This window comes from Piliocolobus tephrosceles, chromosome 7 (assembly GCF_002776525.5).
Source record: "Piliocolobus tephrosceles isolate RC106 chromosome 7, ASM277652v3, whole genome shotgun sequence".
NCBI lineage: Eukaryota > Metazoa > Chordata > Mammalia > Primates > Cercopithecidae > Piliocolobus > Piliocolobus tephrosceles.
Window position 1 is genome coordinate 63645368 of NC_045440.1, and position 23000 is coordinate 63668367.

The following is a 23000-nucleotide window of genomic DNA, read 5'->3' on the forward strand; positions in this document are numbered from 1 at the left end:
AGGAAGGAAGGAAGGAAGGAAGGAAGGAAGGAAGGAAGGAAGGAAGGCACACTCTGACCTTCCTAAAAGCAGGAGATAAAATTCCCATGTGGAATGTCTTCTCCCTCCACTGGAAGAAGGAAGACTTTCTTTTACCAGAGTTGAAGAGTCAAGGCTGAGAGAAATCTTCACCGACAACCTGTATTAAACTAACCCTTATCTTCCTAGCCACTTCTCCATAATCAACTACCTCGGCCCAAGCCCCCTTGCTTTATTACATTTTCACAATTTACTACTCTTTTTCCAAATAAGTATATAAGTTGTCAACTCTAATTGCAGCTTTGTGTTTTTATTTCCTATGATGACTCCATGTCATGCAAAACTGATATTAAATTTGTATGCTTTTCTCTCCTGTTAATTTGTCTATGTAAATTTAATTCTCAGGCCCAGCTAAAAACTCTAAGAGCGTAAAGCTAAAATTGTGCCTTCCCTACAACCTTAACATGCTGTCTTGTCTCCAGGCTGTCCTCACACCTCCTCAACCTTCCTACTTGATTTTATTTTCTGGTTTCTCTGTTTTCTCTTTGCCCTCTTCTTCCTTGTTCTATAAACTGTTCCTTGATAGTCATGTATGTAAGGCAGGAAAAATAATTTTTTCTCTACCCTTCTGAGTTCTTAGTTGGGACACTTTTTAACAAAAGGCAGATTAACAAGAAACAAACAAGCATAATTTTATTAACATGTGTATCTCATATATATATATACATAGGAAATACCCAGGATTAAAAGGCCAATTCTTAAATAGGTGGCTTAGAATTCAGGCTTATATAACATCTTCAACTGAAAACAAAGAAGGAAGAGTGTGGGGCAGGCCAGTTATAGGAAACTTATGATAGATAAAAACTAATTAGTAAAGTTCATTATGTAGATTTCTCTGATGCCCTCTCCAGGATGACAAAGGTCTAAAGTCATCTCAGGTAGTTAACTTTAGTTTTTACTGATAGAGAAGGAAGGAGGGACATCATTGTAAATTTGTGTCTTGCTTTCAGGCAAATAGGAAAAAGAGAGAGAGGTCTGTGTATATCTGCTTCTTCTCAGTTGCCTTCAGCTCAAAAAATCCTTATGCCAAAGTGGCACATTTGGGGGTGGCATATCTGCTACCCTGCACATATGCTTGCATAAATACAAATGCCATTGTTTATATCTTTTTAACTCTAAAGACAAAAGCAAAGACACCAGTTGTATCAGTTGTCAACCTTCTCAACTGTGATGTGCTTAAATCATCATACAATAGTCTGTTTCCAAGAAGTAAAAGAGAAAGGGCATTTGAACTACTAACATTATTTTTAAGATTACTTTGTTGATTTATGGTTTAGCGTTAACCCATTGTATTAGTCTGTTCTCACACTGCTAATAAAGACATCCCAGAGACTGGATAACTTATAAAGGAAAGAAGTTTAATTGACCCATAGTTCAGCATGGCTGGGGAGGCCTCGGGAAACTTACAAACATGGTGGAAGGGGAAGCAAATTCATCCTTGAGAGAGAAGAATGAGAACCAAGCTAAGGGGAAAGCCCCTTCTAAGACCATTAGATCTTGTGAAAACTTACTCACTATCACTAGAATGGCATGGGGAAAACCACCCCTATGACTCAATTACCTCCAAGAGGTCCCTTCCACCACATGTGGGATTATGGGAACTATAATTCAAGATGAGATTTGGGTGGGGGACACAGTCAAACTATATCACCCATGTATTTCAAAACTACACACTTTGACGTGGTAACTAAAAGCTTCAACAATAAAGTAATTTGTGTTTCTTTTTCTTTATAAAATGTTATTTTCTGTGTTGTATTTCCTTTGATATGCCTTGTATAGAAAACTGAGTTGTCATGTGGTAAGTTAAAAAAAAAAAAAGTGTATATAATCCAGTACTGAAATGGATAGAAATCAGACACAAACTTTAGATAAAATTTTACAGTGTAGGTGTGGAAAAGGTGTGATACTTTTCTTCCCCATCAAAAGGGTCACAGTCCACACTCCCAAAACAAAAGAGAGGTTAACAAGAGAAAAGCATTATAGATTTATTCAATTGAAGTTTTATGTGACATGGGAGACTTCAGAAATGAAGACTTAAAGATTCAGGGAAAACTGTCTATTTTTATGTTTTGATTTGATGTGGAATGCACAACCATGTAGAAGGAAAATCAGACTCGGGCATGGTGGCTCATGGTCCTAGCGATGGTCCTAGCTATGCAGGAGTGGGAGGCAGGAGAATTGGCTTGAGTCCAGGAGTTCAAGGATGGAATGAGCTATGTTCTAACCCCTGAACTCAAGCATGGGCAACAGAAGGAAATTATCTCAGAAAATAAAAAATAAATATGATTGAACCAAAAAAGTATGACCTAATGGCAAGAGACTGAATGGGGAAACACAACAAGGCCTGTCTGCTCAGATTCTTCTTGGCTTCTCTGTGTGACATATCTTCCTCTTGGGTATAGGGTAAGAGCTTTCTGGAGTAACAGTCTTATGTCTACCTTTAGACAAGGTAGGTCAGAGAATTTCTTCATTGCTAGCACTTACACAGAAAGGCAACTGGTGGAGTAATATTTCTAGGTTTTATAGCCGGCTGTGGGGAAGAAGGATTCTGGTTCTATGACCTCTCTTAGGGAAGAGAAATTCTAGTTTCTATGGCCTGCCTTGGGGAGAAAAGAAAGCAGGAGAAAGAAGGGCAGAAGAAGGTCAGAAAGAGACTCCTTCTGAAGCTTTTCCCGCGTCCTTCATGTTCAAAGTACTCAGCATGCCAAATCACCATATTTGGGGGTGTCATTTTCAGAGCTCTCAAACAAAAAACTTAAGAAGTTTGAAGTTTAAATACAATTTAATGTTATTTATGTTCTCATTCAAATTTTAATACAGTCATTGCAAGGAATAGTACCGTTTATAAATATGTTATAGTTCCAACAAATTTAGTGATACCTATGCTGAAAGGTTTTATGAGTGTAACAAATATAAATGATTAGTTCATAAATTGACTCTTGTTTTATTTGTATAATATAAATTTTAAATACTGAAATGAACTTGCAGTCTGCAATAGGATAGGTCACTGGGTAAGAATGATTAAGGAATAGAAATCGCTATGAATTTTGAGATCGTGCTAGTTCATCCTGAACCTAGTAAATTCTATTAAGATGAGAAATAATACACAGTTCTTCTGTAGTAAGCACATTTAACTGTAAGAAATTAAATCTGATGACCAGAAAAGGGAGCAATCAGTGTGCATCTCTGATGTTTGTGTGCAGGTAAATTGCCTTGCGTTAAACTGAATTTGATAGCTGAAGCAATTATTTTTCTATAATATTTTTCCTTCAGAGAGTAACTGCAAATGATACAGGTAGCAGATCAACAACCAAAAAAATGACCTAAAAGTTTTATTGTCAATAAAGTGCTGTAACTGTGAAGGTAACTAAATAGCAAACCAACAGTCAAAAGGAAAAAGGTGTAACATGTTTTATTGTTGATATAATTTGAGGCATACTTATAATGGTACTTTGAATTCCTTGAATTGAGGAAAATCTAAAACTGCATAGTAACCCTGCTTACCTATATGCACTGGGAATGTTACTACCCTTGTGATTCACTTACCATATACAGCAGTGTAAAAGGAGAGTTTCACTACTGTCCTTTTCAGATAGCTTCACCCTGGTTACTTTCAGTGCCACCCATGGGTAAGTTCAACGCTTTCCATTTCCCACTAGCTTCCTCTAAGTTTACAGAGTTCCAACCTCAATTTCAGGCATTTAGGTGTGTCCTTGGCAACTGAAGTGGAGACTGTCCTCAAAGGAACCTTGGAATGCACAGGCGTGCCTCAGTTGTGTTGCATAGCCTGCGGGCAGCCTCTGCACCTCTCAGCAAAGGTCACGTATGGAGCCTGCTCCAACATGGCCCCCTGGCACTAAGACAGAGTTCACTCCTGGAGGGACTGGAGGCAGGGAAATAAACAAAAGCTGACTCTGCTCCTGCGTCCCCAGCTACCCTACAGAGCAGTGTCCTGGCCCAGGGACTGTTTTGGCCTCTCTCCATCACTACTCCTTCTTCTTCCTGATCTACATGGGTGGTTGCAGTCTTTGGATTATTTGGAAGTCAAGGTCGTGGTCCCTAATCTGTTCTTTTCAATCTATTGTTTATGACCACAACATTATGATCTTAGCCCTTCACAGGTTAATATCCCAGAAATACTAAAGGGCATCTCTTAAGGATCAAAAACCAGGCTATTTTTTCCATTAAGAGCTCTGAAAGTGTATTTTAATATATAAAAGTTAAGGTTTGTCTTCTTTGTACTTGTGATTGACTGTGGTGCTATTTTCTTGAAACAACTGAGGAGGAAGGACCTGGCTCTCTTCAGGGTATAAGGAATGATCAGGGCTTTGGAGGTGGAAGACAGCAAGTAATGTGAGAGAGTGCCATGTGATAGCTTAAAGTAAACACTGCACAGTATTATGTCCCAGCTCCACCATTAACTAGCTGTGCTACCATGGGCAAATTCAGTTACCTTGCTGTGACTTACTTTCCTCACTGATATTAGTTTCTCATAACTGCTTTAACAAATCACCACAAAATTGATGGCTTTAACCTCAGAAATTTATTCTGTCACTGTTCTGAGGGCCAGAAGTCTGAAATCAGTTTCACTGAGCCAAATTCAAGGTCTTGGCAGGGCCACGCTCTCTCTGAAGCTTTAGAGGAGAATTCTTCCTGGCCTCTTCCCACTTTTGGTGGCTGGCAGAAATCCTTGCTGGCTGCCACATCCTAGTCTCTGCTTCTATGGTCACATTGCCTTTGCATCTTCTTCCTTATGTCTAATCTCTCTCTGCCTCCCTCTTATAAGAATACACACGATTGCATTTAGGGTCCACTTAGATGATCCATGATCACCTCCCCATCTCATGATCCTTAATTTAATCACATCTGCACAGTGCTTTATTGCCATATAAGGTAAAATTCACAGGTTCCAGGGATTAGAAGCTAAGCGTCATTGGTGGAGACAATTATTCAGCCTGCTATAAATTAGGTTGATCATTAAAGTACCCACACGAACATTCAAGAAAATAATATGTGAAATTCACTTAGAACAACATCTACCATGCCATAAAGCATTCAACAATATTTATCCCATGATAGTGATGTTCATGATGCAACAACAAGAAAATGCAGCCAAAAAGTTTCAAGGTAGAAATTATTTTTAAATAAAAGTTTATGGAAGATCTCATCTCTGGATTTTTTTAATGTGTTACCTTTAAAATGTTAATATTAATCAAAGGATTGTTTCTCCACATTTAATCATTATAACCCAATAATTTAGGCATATAATACATGCAGCCACTTGAGGCTTTGTCGTTTGTTACTTTTCACTTGAAATTGAAATCACTGTAGCAATTTCATCCACCCTGAATTCTTCCTAGGGTCAAAGTCAAAGACGTGATGTAATACAATTTTCTCATTTTGCTCTTTTGTCTCCTACTCACCTAGGACACCGATCTAATGACATTCAATATCTCTGTACATCGGTCATGGTGGAGAGAACATGGGCCTGGTTGTGTCAGAAGAGTGCTGCCTCCCTCAGCCCATGGCGTGATGGACGATTACACGTACGTCTCTGTCACAGGCTGCATCGTTGACTTCCAGTACCTAGAGGTCATCCACAGTGCTGTCCAAATACTACTCTCTGTAAGTGTCACTTTTGTCTCATTATCTAATCAGAACTCTTCTTTCTTGGCATTTTTTTCTCCACACCTACCTAATAGAAAATGCCTCAGGTAAGCACACAGAGAACATCCAACAGAAGTAGCAGCAATTATGGTACCACTAGTTATACCTGATGGCAGGTTACACCTTCTTTCTCTTGGTATCTAGACATTTTGTATTTAGAAGCAGTTAGTGACTATCATTTCTAACTTGCGATACAATCCACACTATTCAATGAAATAGTATCACCATCCACCAGAAGTAGTCCCTTTTCACTTAGCTGCCTCAGGCTCTTCTGCTAATGCATTCTTCTACTAAAGTTCCAGAGAAAGAAGCATGGAAACACCCACAGCCAATGGTTTGCTCAGTCTAATCAACCTGACATTTCATTAATTCCTTAAAAAACAAATCCCACTAGAGACTCTTTGCATTTTAGTGCCTAAAATCTGGCATCAGAATACAATTCCATATACAGAAATGAGAAGGAAATAATGTGATTAGTCCATAGAACGTTTATGTGCAAGGGACTCCTTAAAAGTAATTTTCTTCTACCAGACTGCCCCACTCACAGTTTGACCACAATTAGGAGTGGAATTAATTTAAGGATGTATAACATCATCAAGAACAATGTTCCTTTGAGGTCCAAACAGGATTTATCATTTAGTTTGAGTCAATATTCCAATAAAACCATTCTCAATCCACTATTCACATAAACCAACCATCTCAGTTCTGTTCAACTGGTTAGCTTAGTAGGAATAAGAGAAACAGAATCATTAGTAAATAAATAGATAGCAGAAATATCAGTCGTATGTCAATGAAGAAAGTACCTTGGAATTAATTATAGAAAAATCTTTAAGAAATCCTTGCTATCACTTACTGTATTCATTATCTACTACTATGTAACAAACCACTCCAAAATGCAATTGCTTAAAACAATATTAATTTATTGCTTAGAGTTCTGTGCATTAGGAATTTGTGCACATCTCAGCCAGGTAGTTCTTCTGCTTTATATGGTATTAGATAAAGTCACTCATATAAACTCCACACAATATTGACTAGGGTCACTGATGTGAGCCTGTCAATCTGGAGCTCTGCTAGGACTGGAATGTCCAAAGAGGCCTCACTCACATCTCCGGTGCTGGTTGTTGGCCCCATTCTCCTGCACACGCATATGGCGTCTCTTTCTTAAAAAAAAAAAAAAAGAAAAAAGAAAAGACCTTTAAAGCAGTTTTTTCCAGTTCTGTGAAGAAAGTCATTGGTAGCTTGATGGGGATGGCATTGAATCTATAAATTACCTTGGGCACTATGGCCATTTTCACAATATTGATTCTTCCTATCCATGAGCATGGTATGTTCTTCCATTTGTTTGTGTCCTCTTTTATTTCACTGAGCAGTGTTTGTAGTTCTCCTTGAAGAGGTCCTTTACATCCCTTGTAAGCTGGATTCCTAGGTATTTTATTCTCTTTGAAGCAATTGTGAATGGAAATTCATTCATGATTTGGTTCTCTGTTTATCTGTTACTGCTGTATAAGAACCCAGTCATCCCATTATTGGGTATATACCCAAAGGATTATAAATCATGCTGCTATAAAGACACATGCACATGTATGTTTATTGCGGCACTACTCACAATAGCAAAGACTTGGAATCAACCCAAATGTCCATCAGTGACAGACTGGATTAAGAAAATGTGGCACATATACACCATGGAATACTATGCAGCCATAAAAAAGGATGAGTTTGTGTCCTTTGTAGGGACATGGATGCATCTGGAAACCATCATTCTTAGCAAACTGTCACAAGAACAGAAAACCAAACACCGCATGTTCTCACTCATAGGTGGAAACTGAACAATGAGATCACTTGGACTCGGGAAGGGGAACATCACACACCGGGGCCTATTATGGGGAGGGGGGAGGGGAGAGGGATGGCATTGGGAGTTATACCTGATGTAAATGACGAGTTGATGGGTGCTGATGGGTTGATGGGTGCAGCACACCAACATGGCACAAGTATACATACGTAATAAACCTGCACGTTGTGCACATGTACCCTAGAACTTAAAGTATAATAATAATAAAAAAAAATATTTTTTAAAAATTACATTCTCAGGCAACAAGGTAGCTGAATAATAAAAGAAAAAGCCAACATGCAAGCATTTATCAAGCCTCTACTTGAGTAATGCTTGCTATTACTTCATTGGCTACAGCAAATCTATGACCCAGCCTGTAGTCAATGTGAGAGGGGGCTATCAAAAGGTGAGAAGACAAGGAGGCATGGCTCTTCTAGGGCCACCAATGTGGTGATCTTACCTCATTTACTCAATCTACTAGTTACTTTTCTTTAATTTGCATGTCTCAAGTTTTAAAATGATGTTTTAGAGCACATTTGAATTACAATCTTCTAGAAAGACTAAAGATCTGAATAAAACAAAAATCAAAGATCTTTTAGGGTTCTAGTTCAAAGAAAGGCAAATTTGGCACTGAATTCAAAGAAAGGGATTGCACCTTGATGGCAAGGAATTTCCTTTCAGACATGTAACAGGGAATCAGATCATTCTAAGTTTCTACAATCACATTTGCAGGTATAAATATAATATACAGTCACTTGTCAATATATGCTTATAAGTCTTTTCTTATTCTCTGATCCTTTTTTAATGTAGCCATTACATATAAAGTTGTGACAAAATATATATGTTTAAATTTTTGTCTTGAAAAAATGTGGAGGCAAATTTTCTTTTAAAACTGTGTAGGTTATTTTAAGTTATAAAAGAACTCTACTATCGTATACTGGATACTTACAGTTTTTATTAATCATCTTAAATAATGAAAATGTTTATCTAAAATCTTTCGTATGTGGACAGATTACTCTCATTTAATAAAATATTGTAGCAAATTGCTAAACCATTTTGTGGAATGATGGCATGGCCAGACCTTTATAATGCAGCAGAACGCTGTGGAATCCAAAAGTCATTTCCCCATAGTAACTCCAGTTCAAATGAACAGCAAGTATTTATTTGATAAGGAGCTGGAGTGTCACATAAAAACATTCCCTAAAGAGCAATCTAAATAAACTGTATGTGCTGCCACCTAGAAGTATACTTGTCACTTATAAGTGAATTTCTCCACGTGTTATTTTAGTAAACATTCAAAGCTACCACCTTGCACACATAGCTCTATATTCTTCAGCCTTTGAGAAATAAAAGATTAGTTGCTGCTCACTGACTTTTCTTGTAACACACCTGCAGGACAAGATTTTTAATATTTTATCTTTTTATATTAAAGTAAAATATATCATGAAATTGTTTCACAACTATCCAATTATGTATTGGTGGTGTGATTGATTTTTGTATGGGTTTCTTTTGTTTGTCACTTATTTTATATGATTATGTTTACTTATTAGAACTGTGCTTTTTTTTTTTTTTTTTTGAGATGGGGTTTTGCTCTTGTTGCTCAGGCTGGAGTGCAATGGCACAATCTCGGCTCACTGCAACCTCTGCTTCCCAGGTTCAAGTGACTCTCTTGCCTCAGCCTCCGGAATAGCTGGAACTACAGGCGCACGCCACCACCTCCAGCTAATTTTTTGTATTTTTAGTAAAGACGATTTCACCATTTGGCCTTGCTGGTCTTGAACTCCTGACCTCAGGTGATCCACCCGCCTAGGCCTCCCAAAGTAGTGAGATTACAGGTGTGAGCCACTGCGCCCGGCCAGAATTGTGCTTCTTAAACATTTGATTCAGGAGAATCCTTCTTGTTGCCCAATATGTGCCGAAATGTTTACCTTATTACTGAAAAACAGGAGTGATGGTAGCAATATTTAACAGCCAGAGGGGCGTGGGCAACAACCAAGCAAACAGAGGAGCAGCTTGGAGAAAGGGCAGGGGCTCGGGGACTCTGCTGCAGGGAGTTACCCCTTTAATTACTGGAGGCATAGGAATGTCTACAGTAACCTAGAGGAGGGACTGACGGAGGTGGCCAGGAAGGTGGTTTCGGGGAGGGGCTCTCCACCGAATGAGAGGGAAGTATTTGATTGCTTTGACCACTGACACAGCTCCTTTGTGAGTACAGCCGGAGCAAGTGCCCCGCGTGAGTGGAGCTTGGAACTGGAAGAAAAGTCAGCTCTGTTTCATAAGCATTCTACAGACTGTGTATATGCTTGACGGAAATGAATACAATAACTGAACTCAGAAAGGCGACGACGAGCAGGGTTCCTTACCAGGCTGTTGCTTGGTGCTCAGGGAGTATCCCCACTCGCCACCGCCTGGGCCTTGGCACAGAGGCCCCCAGCTCCTGCCAGCGCCTCTGTCCTTGCGAGGCGGCGTGGGGCGCCACCTGCTTCCTCCCAGGGCTTTCAGGCTGAGAACGACAGGGAGAGTGCTAGGCCCAGAGAAGGTTCTTGTTGTCCTAAAGTCGCCAAATCCTGAAGAAGAGTTCCTGCAAATTGTCAGCAACACCAAGGTGAAAATCAGCGCGGAATCCTTAGAAAGGTTGCAGATGGTATTGAGAGGAGCAGCAAAATGCAATCTATGCTGGAGTTGAGAAGTCTAAGACAAGCAGAGTCCGTCCATGGGATGATGAGTCCTCCGCTCTGTGCCCACTGCCCGTCTCTGTTCATATGCTCATCACTTCTGGCCTGAAGCTGGTCAGTAACCTCCTAAATAATCTTCCCCCCCAAGTTTTGCCCTACACGTCATGCATGCTTCCTGCTCCCCTTAAGATGGTCACAAAGCGCAAATCTATCAGTCACTTTCCTTCTGCTCACCCTTCAGTGATTCTCATCACCTTCAAGATGAAATCTGAATTCCCTGCTTTGCAAGGGAGGCCCTCGTGACCTGCGCCAGCCTGACTCCCACCCTCTCCTTCTGGCATCCAGCAAAAGAACCCTTCCTGTGCCTTCCTCAGGCAGCAGCCTGCATGGAATGGGTTCTCCCGAAAGTCCAGTCTCCCTCCTACCCCAGCTGGGCTCCTTATCCACCTGGCTCCTACCAGACATCTTCCCCCAAAACACCTCAGGATAAGTTAATTTAATTTTGCTAAATAGTTAATACATTTACTTGGTTCGAAAACATAAAAATGTATACATTAAAACCTCTGTACCGCCTTTGGGTCCCATATGCCTGGTTCTCCCATCTCTGCTCTCCAACAGGCATCCAATTTTACTCTTTTTTATTTATTTTTGTGCATATGAGTCCAAAGTGCCTTTATGCAAATGCAAGAAAATGTGACTATATATTCTTTTTTTTTTTTTATGTGACTATATATTCTTATTTGTTCCCCACACAAGCTAGGGTATGATATGCACTCTTCTGAGCCCTTCCTTTTATTATTATGTAACTATTTCCATACCAGCACTCAGTGCATCATTGTTTATTTAATACTCTCCTATTAAATATATTGATGGACATTTGGACTCTATCTAAATATGAAAATAACTTCAGATGTATACATAACATGTCCATGTGTGTATATATATACTACAGTATAATATATAGATAGTATGTATTACATATTATAATCACATGTCATATTGCTATTATACACAATGTTATACTACAAAACTCTGTGTGTGCGCGCGCGTGTGTGTGTGTGTTACTGAGCGCATTTCCTAGTCCTCCCCCACTCACTCCCTCAGGCTGTACTAGATGCCCTGACACCTAAGCACACTGTAATCATTGAGTCTTTATTCTATCTACCAGAAGGAAAGCTTCTTGCAGGATAGAATTGTGTTCTTTTTTCACTTGGTCATGTCTGTGGTTTCAGTAACTAGCGTAGTAATGGCACATAATCATTTGTTGAATGAATAAATGATCAACAAACAAGAGACTCCGAAGTCCGAAATGGGTGAACACAAAAGGAATCTATTGAGCAAAAACCAGCAGGAGTGAATGCATGGACAAGATGTAGGAACCAGAGTGAAGATGCCCTTCATCTGGGAAGTTAAGAGAATGTCAGTAAAATGTTCTGTGCAGTGCATAGCACAGAAGCACTCAATACATGTTAGTTTTGCATTGCTATTACTAATGTTATTATTACATTGCTCTGTGCTTGTCCTTATCCTATTTAGGCTGGTCCTTGTTTTGAAGGCCAAAGGGCTCCATTCTGGTGGCACTCCATCTACTGAATTCTCATTTCTTTAATCCCACACCTGACACCTGGTTCCTGCATGAGAACATACTTCCTGTGATCTTCATGAGACACAGCAATCATAAATCCCTATTAGGAGGGCTGAATTTTTACTTAATACATATGTGTTTTCCTCAATCTAGTTTCCCAGCATTCTTTCCTACGTATGCCTCACAAGAGCATTTATTGAACTGAATATATATTCTCATATTTTCATGAAAAAATCTCAGAATTATTACAGTGGGACAAAGGTTTCAGTAGCCTGTCAACAGCCTACAGTATGCTCCTAAAAGCTACTCTTTAACTTCTTATTTATCTCCCATCCCTATTACCTAGAGCTGTACTGAGTTCAGAGTGGCCACTCTTTCATAGTTATTGAGTAAATTGTTGGATACATTTTCTGAATTTTAGATTTACAAAACACAAAGTACATAAATTTTTTTAAAATTTGAAGTAATTTAATGAGGCTATGTCTTGATTTTATTTTATACCATTTGATAAAAACTATCCAGAAAACGTACTGTCAAATTATTTCTGAAGCAGAGGCAATTTGTTTGGATTGGTGAGGATACCTAACTATACGAAAAAGGACAGTCAGTCTGCTCCAAGATTGTAACTCTATCTTTGAATTTCTTCTTCCACATGTTCTTTATTTGGAGAGTTATTTTAACAAGTTTAGACTACCTTAGTTGCTTTGCTTCCAGTAGGGGAATTTCAAAATAGTTTCTGGTGAAAATTAAAAACTATGTCTAGTTAAATTTTGTCTAGTTTAACTATGTCTAGTTAAAGCACTATATTTTAGGCATTTTTAAATTACATTCTTACTCTGGGAATTTAATACCACAGATTTAAAGAGGCTGCACACACACACACACACACACACACGCACGCACACACACACAGTATAGCATTTCCTTTTTCTGCTGGAGAATGTGAATAAAATATTTCTGCTTTAAATAATCTCTATTATCAATTAATGTCATTCTACAGTGCTGTATTTTACTCATTTAGCACCCAAACATCTGAAACATGAAAGCTTACAAAACTGAAATTTAAAAGTAACTTTAATATTTGTATCACATGTGGCAAAGAAAGGGTCATTATTCATAATGCACAATGAGCTCATTTAAATGAGTACTAAAACCATGAAGATTTAGTAATTAATTCAATGCACAGTATGAACAAATGTGCTCACATAAGGGAAAAACATCCAAATTGTAAACAGTTTGGTATAAAATATAATTATTGATACTAACCTGATGCATGCAAGTTAACTTTGAAAAATTATTTTCACTAATTTAGCAATTTGTAAAGATAATGCTAAATAGAATTGTAATTTATTTGTAGAATTGTAATTCTAAATAGAATTACAATTGTAATTCAGCATTAGGATTGTAATTTGGCATTAAAGATAGTGCTAAATAGAATTGTAATTCATTTATTTGTAGAGGCAGTCTTTGTCTCACAGACTATTAAAATGCCTATAACTTTTGGTCCTGTAACCCTACTCAATGGACTCTCTTCTAAGAAAATAATTCAACAGAAAGAAATAGCTACCTGCATTCTTTTCATTTCAGTGTTATTTATAATAGCAAATCCGGATACGTATACATATATGCAACTAAAGGCATGGTATAACAATTTATAGTACATCAACCTGATGAATAGAAAGTAATAACCATGTTAATTTTTAAGACCATATGTAAAACATAAAACAGTTTTTTTACGATTCAAGTACATGATCCAGGAAGAAAGTTTAGATACAAAAAGATTTAGAATTATGGATATGCCTTCTCAAAAAATGTTTTTACACAATGTATGATATTTTACATCATATGTAAATACTAATTTTAAACCATAATTAAATACTATTTAATTTTCATATTTGTATATTTGATTTGTATAGAACAGTAGAAGAGATGTTATAGTTACTTTTCTTAAATGATCAACCAATCCTAATCTCATAATTTTTATTCTATCATTTAGAGGCACTCATAAATCTTAGTTATTATAAAATATTTCATTTTAGTGGACTGCCCAGTTCTGGGGTTAATAAGTCAATAATAACAATATTCAATTTAAGATCCTTTTTAATTTTCAGTGTTAGTTATTTATTGGTAAACATGGATTCATATGCTCATGTTGATTAACACACACACACATACACACACACATAAAGGAGCTCATTTTTATGACTAGTAGAAAAATCCTAATCTCCAAACTTGGAAAAGATTTTTTAAACTCACCTTACTGATTTCTCTTTGCAGCTAATTTTACACATATATTGTCTTGAATCCTCACTGTCAATATATTCTCCCTCATATCTGATAGGTGACAAGTCTCATTCTTTAACAAACCTTTGGAGGTTGTCACCATGGTCGGACCTGGGGTCCTATGAGAATTGTTTTTTCATCATCCCTATGCCTCTTGCATTGTATCTCTCTGTTCACATCAACATTTGTCACTGTTCTCTGCCCTTCATATCAGACACATTCAGCTTAATGATAAATTAAAACTCAATAGAGAAGGGTAAAAAGTAATATTAGACCACAAGGTATCCTATAGAATCTTTGTTCTCCAAAGGCTGTATGGCTCTCTGTTCATTGGTTTATAGAATAAATTGCACAACAACAGAGCAGACAGTACTATTGCTGCTTCAGTAACATGCTCACAGAGTGTAAGAATGTAAATCAAAAGATAGGTGAAACTGAACTTTTGAAATATGTCCCAATTACTTTTAATTGTACCTCTCCAAAACTAAATATAGTTAGAAGTTTTTTTTTAATTTCTATGTTAACATTTGCATTTATTTAACAAACTCAGCATGCTCTTGGAGCTGCTCTCTGTGCTTTTCAAACATGAACTCACTTAATTCTCAAAATGACCCATGAGGGTAGTGTTATTATAGTCATTTTACATGTGTGAAAACTGAGACACATGGAGAAGTTAAAAAATGTGCCGAAGATCCCACAGCTTGTAAGTGAAGATGGACCTCAAACCCAGGCAGACAATTCCTCGTCATGAAAAGAGGATTTCTCCCTGCAACACCTTGCAAAGTTTGGAGTTAAACTCGGTCAGATCTGTAAAGCTATGCATCTCCTGTTGGGCTGATGGGATTTAATTGCAGCTCCACTGTTAGAAAGTAAAAATAAAAGTACAATTACGTCTAATAGTCAAAAGATTGGCGAACAGTTAAAAATGTTTCCTCTCACCCTTGAAAACGTGTCTCAACCACCTTTCTGGTGGTTGTTTATTTTTTTAACAGATTATTTCAACATTTGTCAAATGCTAAATATATTGGACTCTTTTTTTTTTCTTTTTTGCTTACTAGGGCTTTCCAGGGTCTGGTAAGAAGAAAGAAATCATGACCAACCTCTTCTGTCCCAAAAGCCTCCCAGAATTACCCTTTTACCAGAAAATCTATTTTTATGTAAAATAAATGGCTTCTGCTCATACCAAATTATGAGCTGTTTCTAAGGGCTAGATAGAACTATTAAAGATTTAGATTGAGTTACTCCCTATACACCATCTCTGGTCTCTGTATTCAGTTCCATCCTCAGAAAAGTAAAGCAACAGTTTATCTAAAGTTCCACTCACCAAGTAATCATTTATTGGATCATCACAATATTGAGAAGGGTTTATGGTTGTGGGAGAATTTCCATGCCAAAAATATTCAGAGGGCTTTGGCAGAAACGTTTGTGTTCAGAAGCCAGAGTATACCTGGTCAGTCAAATTGTTGGGGCTTGGAACTGTCCATTTAGTGAGCTGTTATTTTAAGTAATTTCATTCTCCGTATTCGTGTCTATGCAATATACTGTCTTGGTGAAATGTGTATACATTTTTGTCAGGCTTACTGAAACATAATTCACATACCATACAATTCATCATTTTAAAGTGTACAATTCAGTAGCTTTCAGTCTACTCACAGATATGTGCAACCATCACCATGGTCAATTTTAAGACATAATTATCACCTTGGAAAGAAAGCATAACCCCTTAGCTATCACAACCTGTGCCTTCTTCCTCCCCAGCTCTAAGCAGCTACTAATCTAATTTCTGTCTCTATAGACTTGCCTCTAGAGGATATGTCATATAAATGAAACCACATAACGTGGTCTTTCGAGTTTGGCTTCTTTCACTTAGCACATATTTTTAAGATTCACCCACATAGCATGTATCAGAACTTCCTTTTTTATGGCTGAATAATATTCTATCATATGTTCACTCTTAATATCTGTGCCTGTTACAGACATATGTACAATATTTGGCAAAATTTTCAGAACTAAAATTTAAATTTAGTTAACCTTCACCTTCCCACCAATAAATTCTAAGAGGAATTTAGACAATCCACTGTGTATTTTATCTACATAGCACCATATGTTCATCTTTTGGAAACATCTGGCTTACAGATAACAATTGATAGCTCTTACACAGATGTCTAGTCTTACATAAATCCAATATTATGGTTATCTATCATTTGTCTATAGCATCTATGGGATTTAACAATTTAAAGCATGTGAAAATTTAAAACTTATATTCCTCTTATACCATAGCACTCTCCATAACAGTATGCATATGATTAGTATTTTTTTTCTGTATGCCAATCAGTTACCCCAACCACAAATTTTATGCCATCACTAAACAACAGAATTCAGTCTCTTGAGCCCTGATGCTCATGATTACCCCAGACAGACATGTTTGTGGGTCTTTATAAATTATTACTGCCATACTAGTTTCAAATAATCTTCTAAATATTGAATATTAAATGCAAACATGAGTTATGACATTTGGTAGACTTAAATATTCTTTTATCAGAGAAATGAAAAACTTAATTAGAAATCTTAACTAACACAAAAGTCATTAATATAGAAAATCTGAGATCCATTTAATAATTAATCAATCAAACATTATGACTGAGGGCTTATGGAAATATTAGAGGCAAGAAAGCTAATTTTTTGGTGCATTACTTGGGATAATTTAATGTCATTCAGATGTTGGCAGATTTTTCAATTTTAGCCTTAGGTTAGAGTAACTATTAGATGGAAAATAGTAGCTTTTCATAATAACGAGTTCATTCAAATATATTTCCATGTCACTTGAAATTAGCACATTTGTATAAATTTCATTAAGAAAATTTTATATCACTTTTTATATTCTTTCTAAATGGAAACAGGCTGTTTCATTCATTCAGACAAACATATTCAGAAGCCCCTACTCTGTAAGAGCATGATGCTGAGAGCTCAGAGATGCAAGGATGGAGATCAACTAAGCAAGGTTGAATTGACATGGTCCTTCCTGCTGTACCTTCCAGCCTACTAGGGGAGATGAAGCCGGCAGTCAAAGTGCCATAACTTAGGACAGAAAATGAGAGTTCTAAACTTAATTTCTCAGTGCCATGAGAACTCACAGAAGGAAATAGTGCTCAGGAAAGTTGTGATATTTAACTTCCATCTAAGGCGTTCACTCTTGGATGGGGAGAAAGGAAAAGGAATTCTGTACAGAAGGAACAGCATTAGCAAAGAAATAAAAATAAGAAATCAGAGGAATAATAAGTGCAGTGCCCTTTGGCTTGAACAAAGGGTTTATGCACAGAAGTAGTGGCTAAAGGTGGAAAGAAAGGTTGAGGATAATCCTGAAGGGGCTTGAATGCCAAGTGAAGGCCTTCAGCCTTTCAGTAAGTCAAATAAGGAGCTATGTTTCTGTTTATAAACAGGCAAGTGACATATATGGAATCCTGAAGTAAGGAGGCTTTTCTGAATGGCGTGTGCAGAGTGGATCAGATATGTAGAAATAGGTATTAGGATATTCCTGGAAAGCCTGGAGCCATTCTCCCCAGAGTGTCCTGGAAATACATGTCTCAGAAATTCAACCTCGAGAAGGACTTCACAATGACATAAGTTTGACTAGCATCGTGTTATACCACTTCTTGGAGATTCACTATGTGAATTAACATATAAAAATTCCTGAGAAACCCTGCTGTTAAAGAAACAAAACAAAACAAAACAAAAACTCATGGAAAACAAAGTGAGAGACTCTGCCAGATTAAAGGAGACTGAGGAAACATGACAACTAATAAAACTTGGGACTCTACACCAAAACACAGACATTAATGAGACAACTGTTGAAAGTTGTTTAAGATCTGTGGATTAGACAATAGTATTGTATCAACATTAATTTCCTGATTTTTATAATTATACTGTGGCTGTATAAGATGCTAACACTTGAGGAATATGGGTGAAGGGTATAAAAAATTCGTTACATTATTTTTTAAAATTTTTAGTAAGTCTGAAATTACTTCAAAATTAAACTTTAAAAATATTTTTATAATTAAAAGTATAACTGCATTTCCAACCAATCATCTAAGATAAACACTTTTGGAAATACTGGAAAAGTTTTAGGAAAAGTTATGAGGTATCAATGGAAATATAAATCAAAGGACAGATCCAAAAATATTACTGAGACTGGTCCCTTGATGACAAGGGAGGTGAAGGACCCTGTGTGGACAGCCTGCACTCCCAAGAAAGGCAGGGGAATTTATATCCACAAAGCAGCTGGGAGAAAGAGCTGGGTTAACAGAGTAAATGAGTTTAGATGTGGACACATGATGAATCATGACACCATTCTTGCTCTTAACGTATTTTAGGTACATATACATGTTTTAAACTTAGTTACCTACTTGAGATAATGAAGTCCCCTCTCTTGCTCTTTCAGTCAGAACAGTCCCCATTGCAATGACTGACTGGGAAAGGGAAATTAGAGACAGAATTAGCCAAAAGAATTCACAAGAATCCCAATATGAATTTTTGAGAACATGGTTTATTTCATATGTCCACATTATTCAGAAGTATACAAGAAACTTGGAATTCTTCACTTAATATATGGTCCCTGGAGATTCTCAAATGCTTCCTCAAACCCTAACACTCTAGTAGTATCAGTAAAGACATAGTTAATCACATTCTTTTTTCTATAACCTGTAAAACAATGAAAACACAAAGTAATTTTTTAAAAATTACATTCTCTTGACCATAAGGTAATAACTACATCAAGATTATTGTCTGAATTTTAGTTTTTTATATAAGTGGGTTTTTGGTGAAAACTTATTCAATATGATACTTTACTAATTGAATTACATAGAACCTTCATGGATAGGTTGTTCTGGAGATCTAAGTAGAGGATTAATCTTGAGTGTTAAAACTTGCTAAATTTTAACAGTATTGAATTTAGTAATGGTAGAAATCAATTGAATGCTCTTCATCAATGGAGTAATAGGATTAGAAATGTGCCTAAGGAAGATGAATTATGTAGCAGCTGTAGACTATATTCCAGGGAAGATTTAGAGTCAGAACAGTCCTGCAGATAGGTGGGGGATGATGAAGGCCTGAGCTAGAATAGCATGAGGAAGGTAGAACTAGAGAGACTTATGGGACAGAGATCAAATTAGAAGACCGTGGTCATTAATTGGATAAGACAGCAATTGAAAGAAAAATTCCAAAGATAATACTCAGAATTTGAGCCTAGGGGACAATTGAAATTGCAGTAATGCTGCAGAAAGAGAGAAATAATGATTAGACAGTCACTGGCAGGTCAACTTCAGTCATTTCATTTAATCTATCACATAATAAAAACAAGTTTAATTTTAATTTAAGGCGGAGAGTCAAAGAATTATTCCTGGTAATCAGGAACCTTAACAAATGCTGGGATACAGGAAGCCTCTCCACCTGTCAGCAAGGTGGGGAGTTGACTCTGAATGGGTAATGTCAGGCATTGCTTAGCACTTTACATCTACTGCATCCTACTGTTGCTTACTTTTCATTTACTTTTTCTATTTCTCCTAGTAGGTTTGTCCTAGAAGAATTTTTAAAATTTTTTAAAATTTTTCTTTTCTGTTTTTTTTTTTATTTTTTTTTTAACCACCTTGCCTTGGACATAACAGGCTCACAGTGTATATTGCATAATTACTAGCATATGAGACATTTATGTATAGGTAAGCAAAACTAAGTGAACTAATTGTGGAGACTCAAAAGTCATGCCGAGGAAGGAAAACTGTGCTGCAAAGTAATGACAGCATGTGTTGTGTACTCTGTAATTTACTTTAAATAATGTTCTGTGTGTGTGTACTGTGTTTACTGCTTATCCTGGGAAGGTGGGGGAAGATGGGGGTGGATTGGTCGTGTTCAGTTCACACTTAGAGTATGCGAATCAGAAGGGCCATTCACAGTTTAAAGACTAAACAAAAGCCCACATGTCAGAGACAGCTTCTAAAAGCTTTTAGCATCTATTCCCTGATCAACACCAAGAAGTGTTTACTTAGTATACTGAGTATTAGAAACGATGTTATCTTGGTGAAATGAATGGATCTCAAGTTATATGAATTGACTGTATATAATCTTCAGGCATTCCTAGCTGCTTTGCCTGCACAGAGCATCTGAATGCAGTAAGCTTCTGGCCCTACACTTTGTTCAGATACTTGAGGATTCCACTGCCTGACTCCAGCTGGAAGTATGGCTACATGTTCTACTAGAATATTGTCAGAAGCAGCTTTTCATATTGCCAAAAAGAACAGACGACGGGGACTTTAGCAAGCTTGCAGAATAGGTTTTGTGACTGTTTTTATGCTGTTTGCTAATAAATATCCGTATGTGTAAGGCAGAGTTTATATTGAGACTTACTTGATTTCTGGTAGCTAGGCTGTGGGAGAGAAACAATTTGGCCCTTTACTTTCCCTAGATATCTACTCCCCCCCAAAAAGATTTTATGATTGTGATTAATCAAATTAGTTTAGTCAATATTTATCAGAGTAGCCTAGGCAGACTTCTTGTAGGAATTAGCATTGCCAGACATGGTAGCTCACACCTGTAATCCCAGCACTTTGGGAGGCTGAGGTGGGTGGATCACCTGAGGTCAGGAGTTCCAGACCAGCCTGGCCAACATGGTGAAACCCCGTCTCTACTACAAATATAAAAATTAGCTAGGCGTGGTGGTGGTCACCTGAAATCCCAGCTACCTGGTACGCTGAGGCAGAAGAATAGCTTGAACCCAGGAGGTGGAGGTTTCAGTGAGCTGAGATAAGGCCATTGCAATCCAGCCTGGGGGCAACAAGAGCAAAACTCTGTCTCAAAAAATAAAAGTGGCATTTGAGCTGAAATGAACTCATTTGAAGACTGGGGCTAAGAATATTCCAAGGGAAACAAAGATTCACATGGGTAGAACTTAGCACATAAAGAAAAGAGTGATTAAAGATGAAATTAGAGAAGTAGGTAGAGGTTAAAGAAGATGTAACACACAATTTAAGACATTGGGATGGTGTCACCATATTTCAACCAGAAGAATGGCATGTTCTATATTTAGGAAAGCAACTCTGAAACTACTCAAGAGAATGGATTGGAGAGAACACGGCTATCACAGTAGACCACATGAGAGAAGATGGTAGCTTGGCTTTGGGTGGTAGCAGTAGAAATAGAAATGACTAGATAACAGTTCTGGCAGGAAAAGAGGAAGTGGTATGTTAGGAAAAGGAAAAAAGAGGATGAGGCTTAGGTTTTGGATTTGAGAAACAAGACAGATGATACTGCTGCTTACTGAGATGACAGAGTTCAGAGATTTTGTTCCACTAGTAGCTTGTATCTCTTTTAAACTTGAATAAAATGTACAGAACAAACAGATTTTTTAAAAATTTCAATAATTAGAGAAATCTTTCTAGATCTATCAAACAACTTATATAGGCTAGGCACAATGGCTCATGCCTGTAATCCCAGCACTTTGGGAGGCCGAGGTGGGTAGATCACAAGGTCAGGAGATCGAGACCATCCTGGCTAATATGGTGAAACTGTGTCTCTACTAAAAATACAAGAAATTAGCTGGGCATGGTGGTGGGCACCTGTAGTCCCAGCTACTTGGGAGGCTGAGGCAGGAGAATGGTATGAACCTGAGAGGCAGAGCTTGCAGTGAACCGAGATCAAGCCACTGCACTACAGCCTGGACAACAAGTGCGAGACTCCGCCTCAAAAAAAAAAAAAAAAAAAGTACATAGCCTAAAAGAAGCATCACCTAGAAACAGAAGGTATGCCTTCTCAGATTGGAAAACCTGACTATTCTAGTGGTTCAAAATTGATTGTCATTTCATAATAGCTTAAAGCAATTAGTGTGCTATCAGCATTTACATTTGACTAAAAATAAAACTGCTAACAAGAAAGCTACAGGGAAGTGGTATTCTTTATTTAAATTGATTACTGTAAACAGCTCTTTCATTTAAAATTGATTTATATAAATTCAAGAAAATATTTGCAAAGCACAATCATTACTTAGTAGCAAAGATAATCAGGAAGTCTTACAGACAATGAAACATGAACAATTAAAATATGCAGGATACACAAGGTTTTTAATTAATGAGCTAAACTAATTCAAATAAGCAGGGAACTATGTTGTAAGGCTTGGCTGTTATGGTTTTAAAGCCAATGATTACAAGAAGAAGAATTATAGCTACTGTAAGAGTTAGAGAAAGAGGAAAGAAATATGAAAAGCAGCTCAACAGTCAAAGACAGGTTTATTTTGGAGAATAAACCTGAGAGGGGCTTCTCAGGCTGGCATGTCTCTGGTTAGGGAGGGGTTTACCTTAGGTTTGGAATGTTTCCAGTTGGAGATGTCATTTGTGGTTATGATTATGCTGACCTTAGCCATTAGGCTGATGCCCTTTGGGTTGGATTTAGGTGGTTATTGATCAAGGGGAACTTTAAAATGGCAGTGCCTGTCCAAGATGGTGATGCTTCTGCTCTGTCAGCTAGTGTTTACTGAACATATTCCATGTGCCTGGTATCTTTCTCTGAAGTACTATTTTTCAGAATCTTCTTGAGAATAATGTGAGGTTGGCTGCATTATTTCTATATATGAAGAAACTGGGACATAAAGAAAATAAGTATTTTGTTCAAGGTCCTGTGGTCAGTGTTAGGGAGAAGGCATTAATCTTTGTTCTGATGTATCTCAACACTGCTGTACTTACTGAGGATACTTTGTTAGTACAGAGAATAAAAGGTAATATACAAATAAGTGTATTTTTTTTTGAGACAGAGCCTTGCTCTGTTGCCCAGGCTGGAGTGCAGTGGCATGATTATCGTCACTCCAGCCTTGAACTCCTGGGCTCAAGCAACCCTCCCACCTTAC

The 23000-nt window shown here is 37.4% G+C and overlaps 1 protein-coding gene across 2 annotated transcripts in view; it reads left to right on the forward strand.

Annotated features, from left to right (window-relative positions):
* NKAIN3 (sodium/potassium transporting ATPase interacting 3) overlaps window positions 1-23000 on the forward strand; it is a 739166-nt gene that overhangs the window by 478114 nt on the left and 238052 nt on the right. For both annotated transcript variants that reach the window (XM_023222387.1, XM_023222386.3), the window contains exon 4: window positions 5506-5703. In XM_023222387.1, the coding sequence (XP_023078155.1) occupies window positions 5506-5703 (198 nt within the window). The remainder of the gene's footprint in view (window positions 1-5505; window positions 5704-23000) is intronic.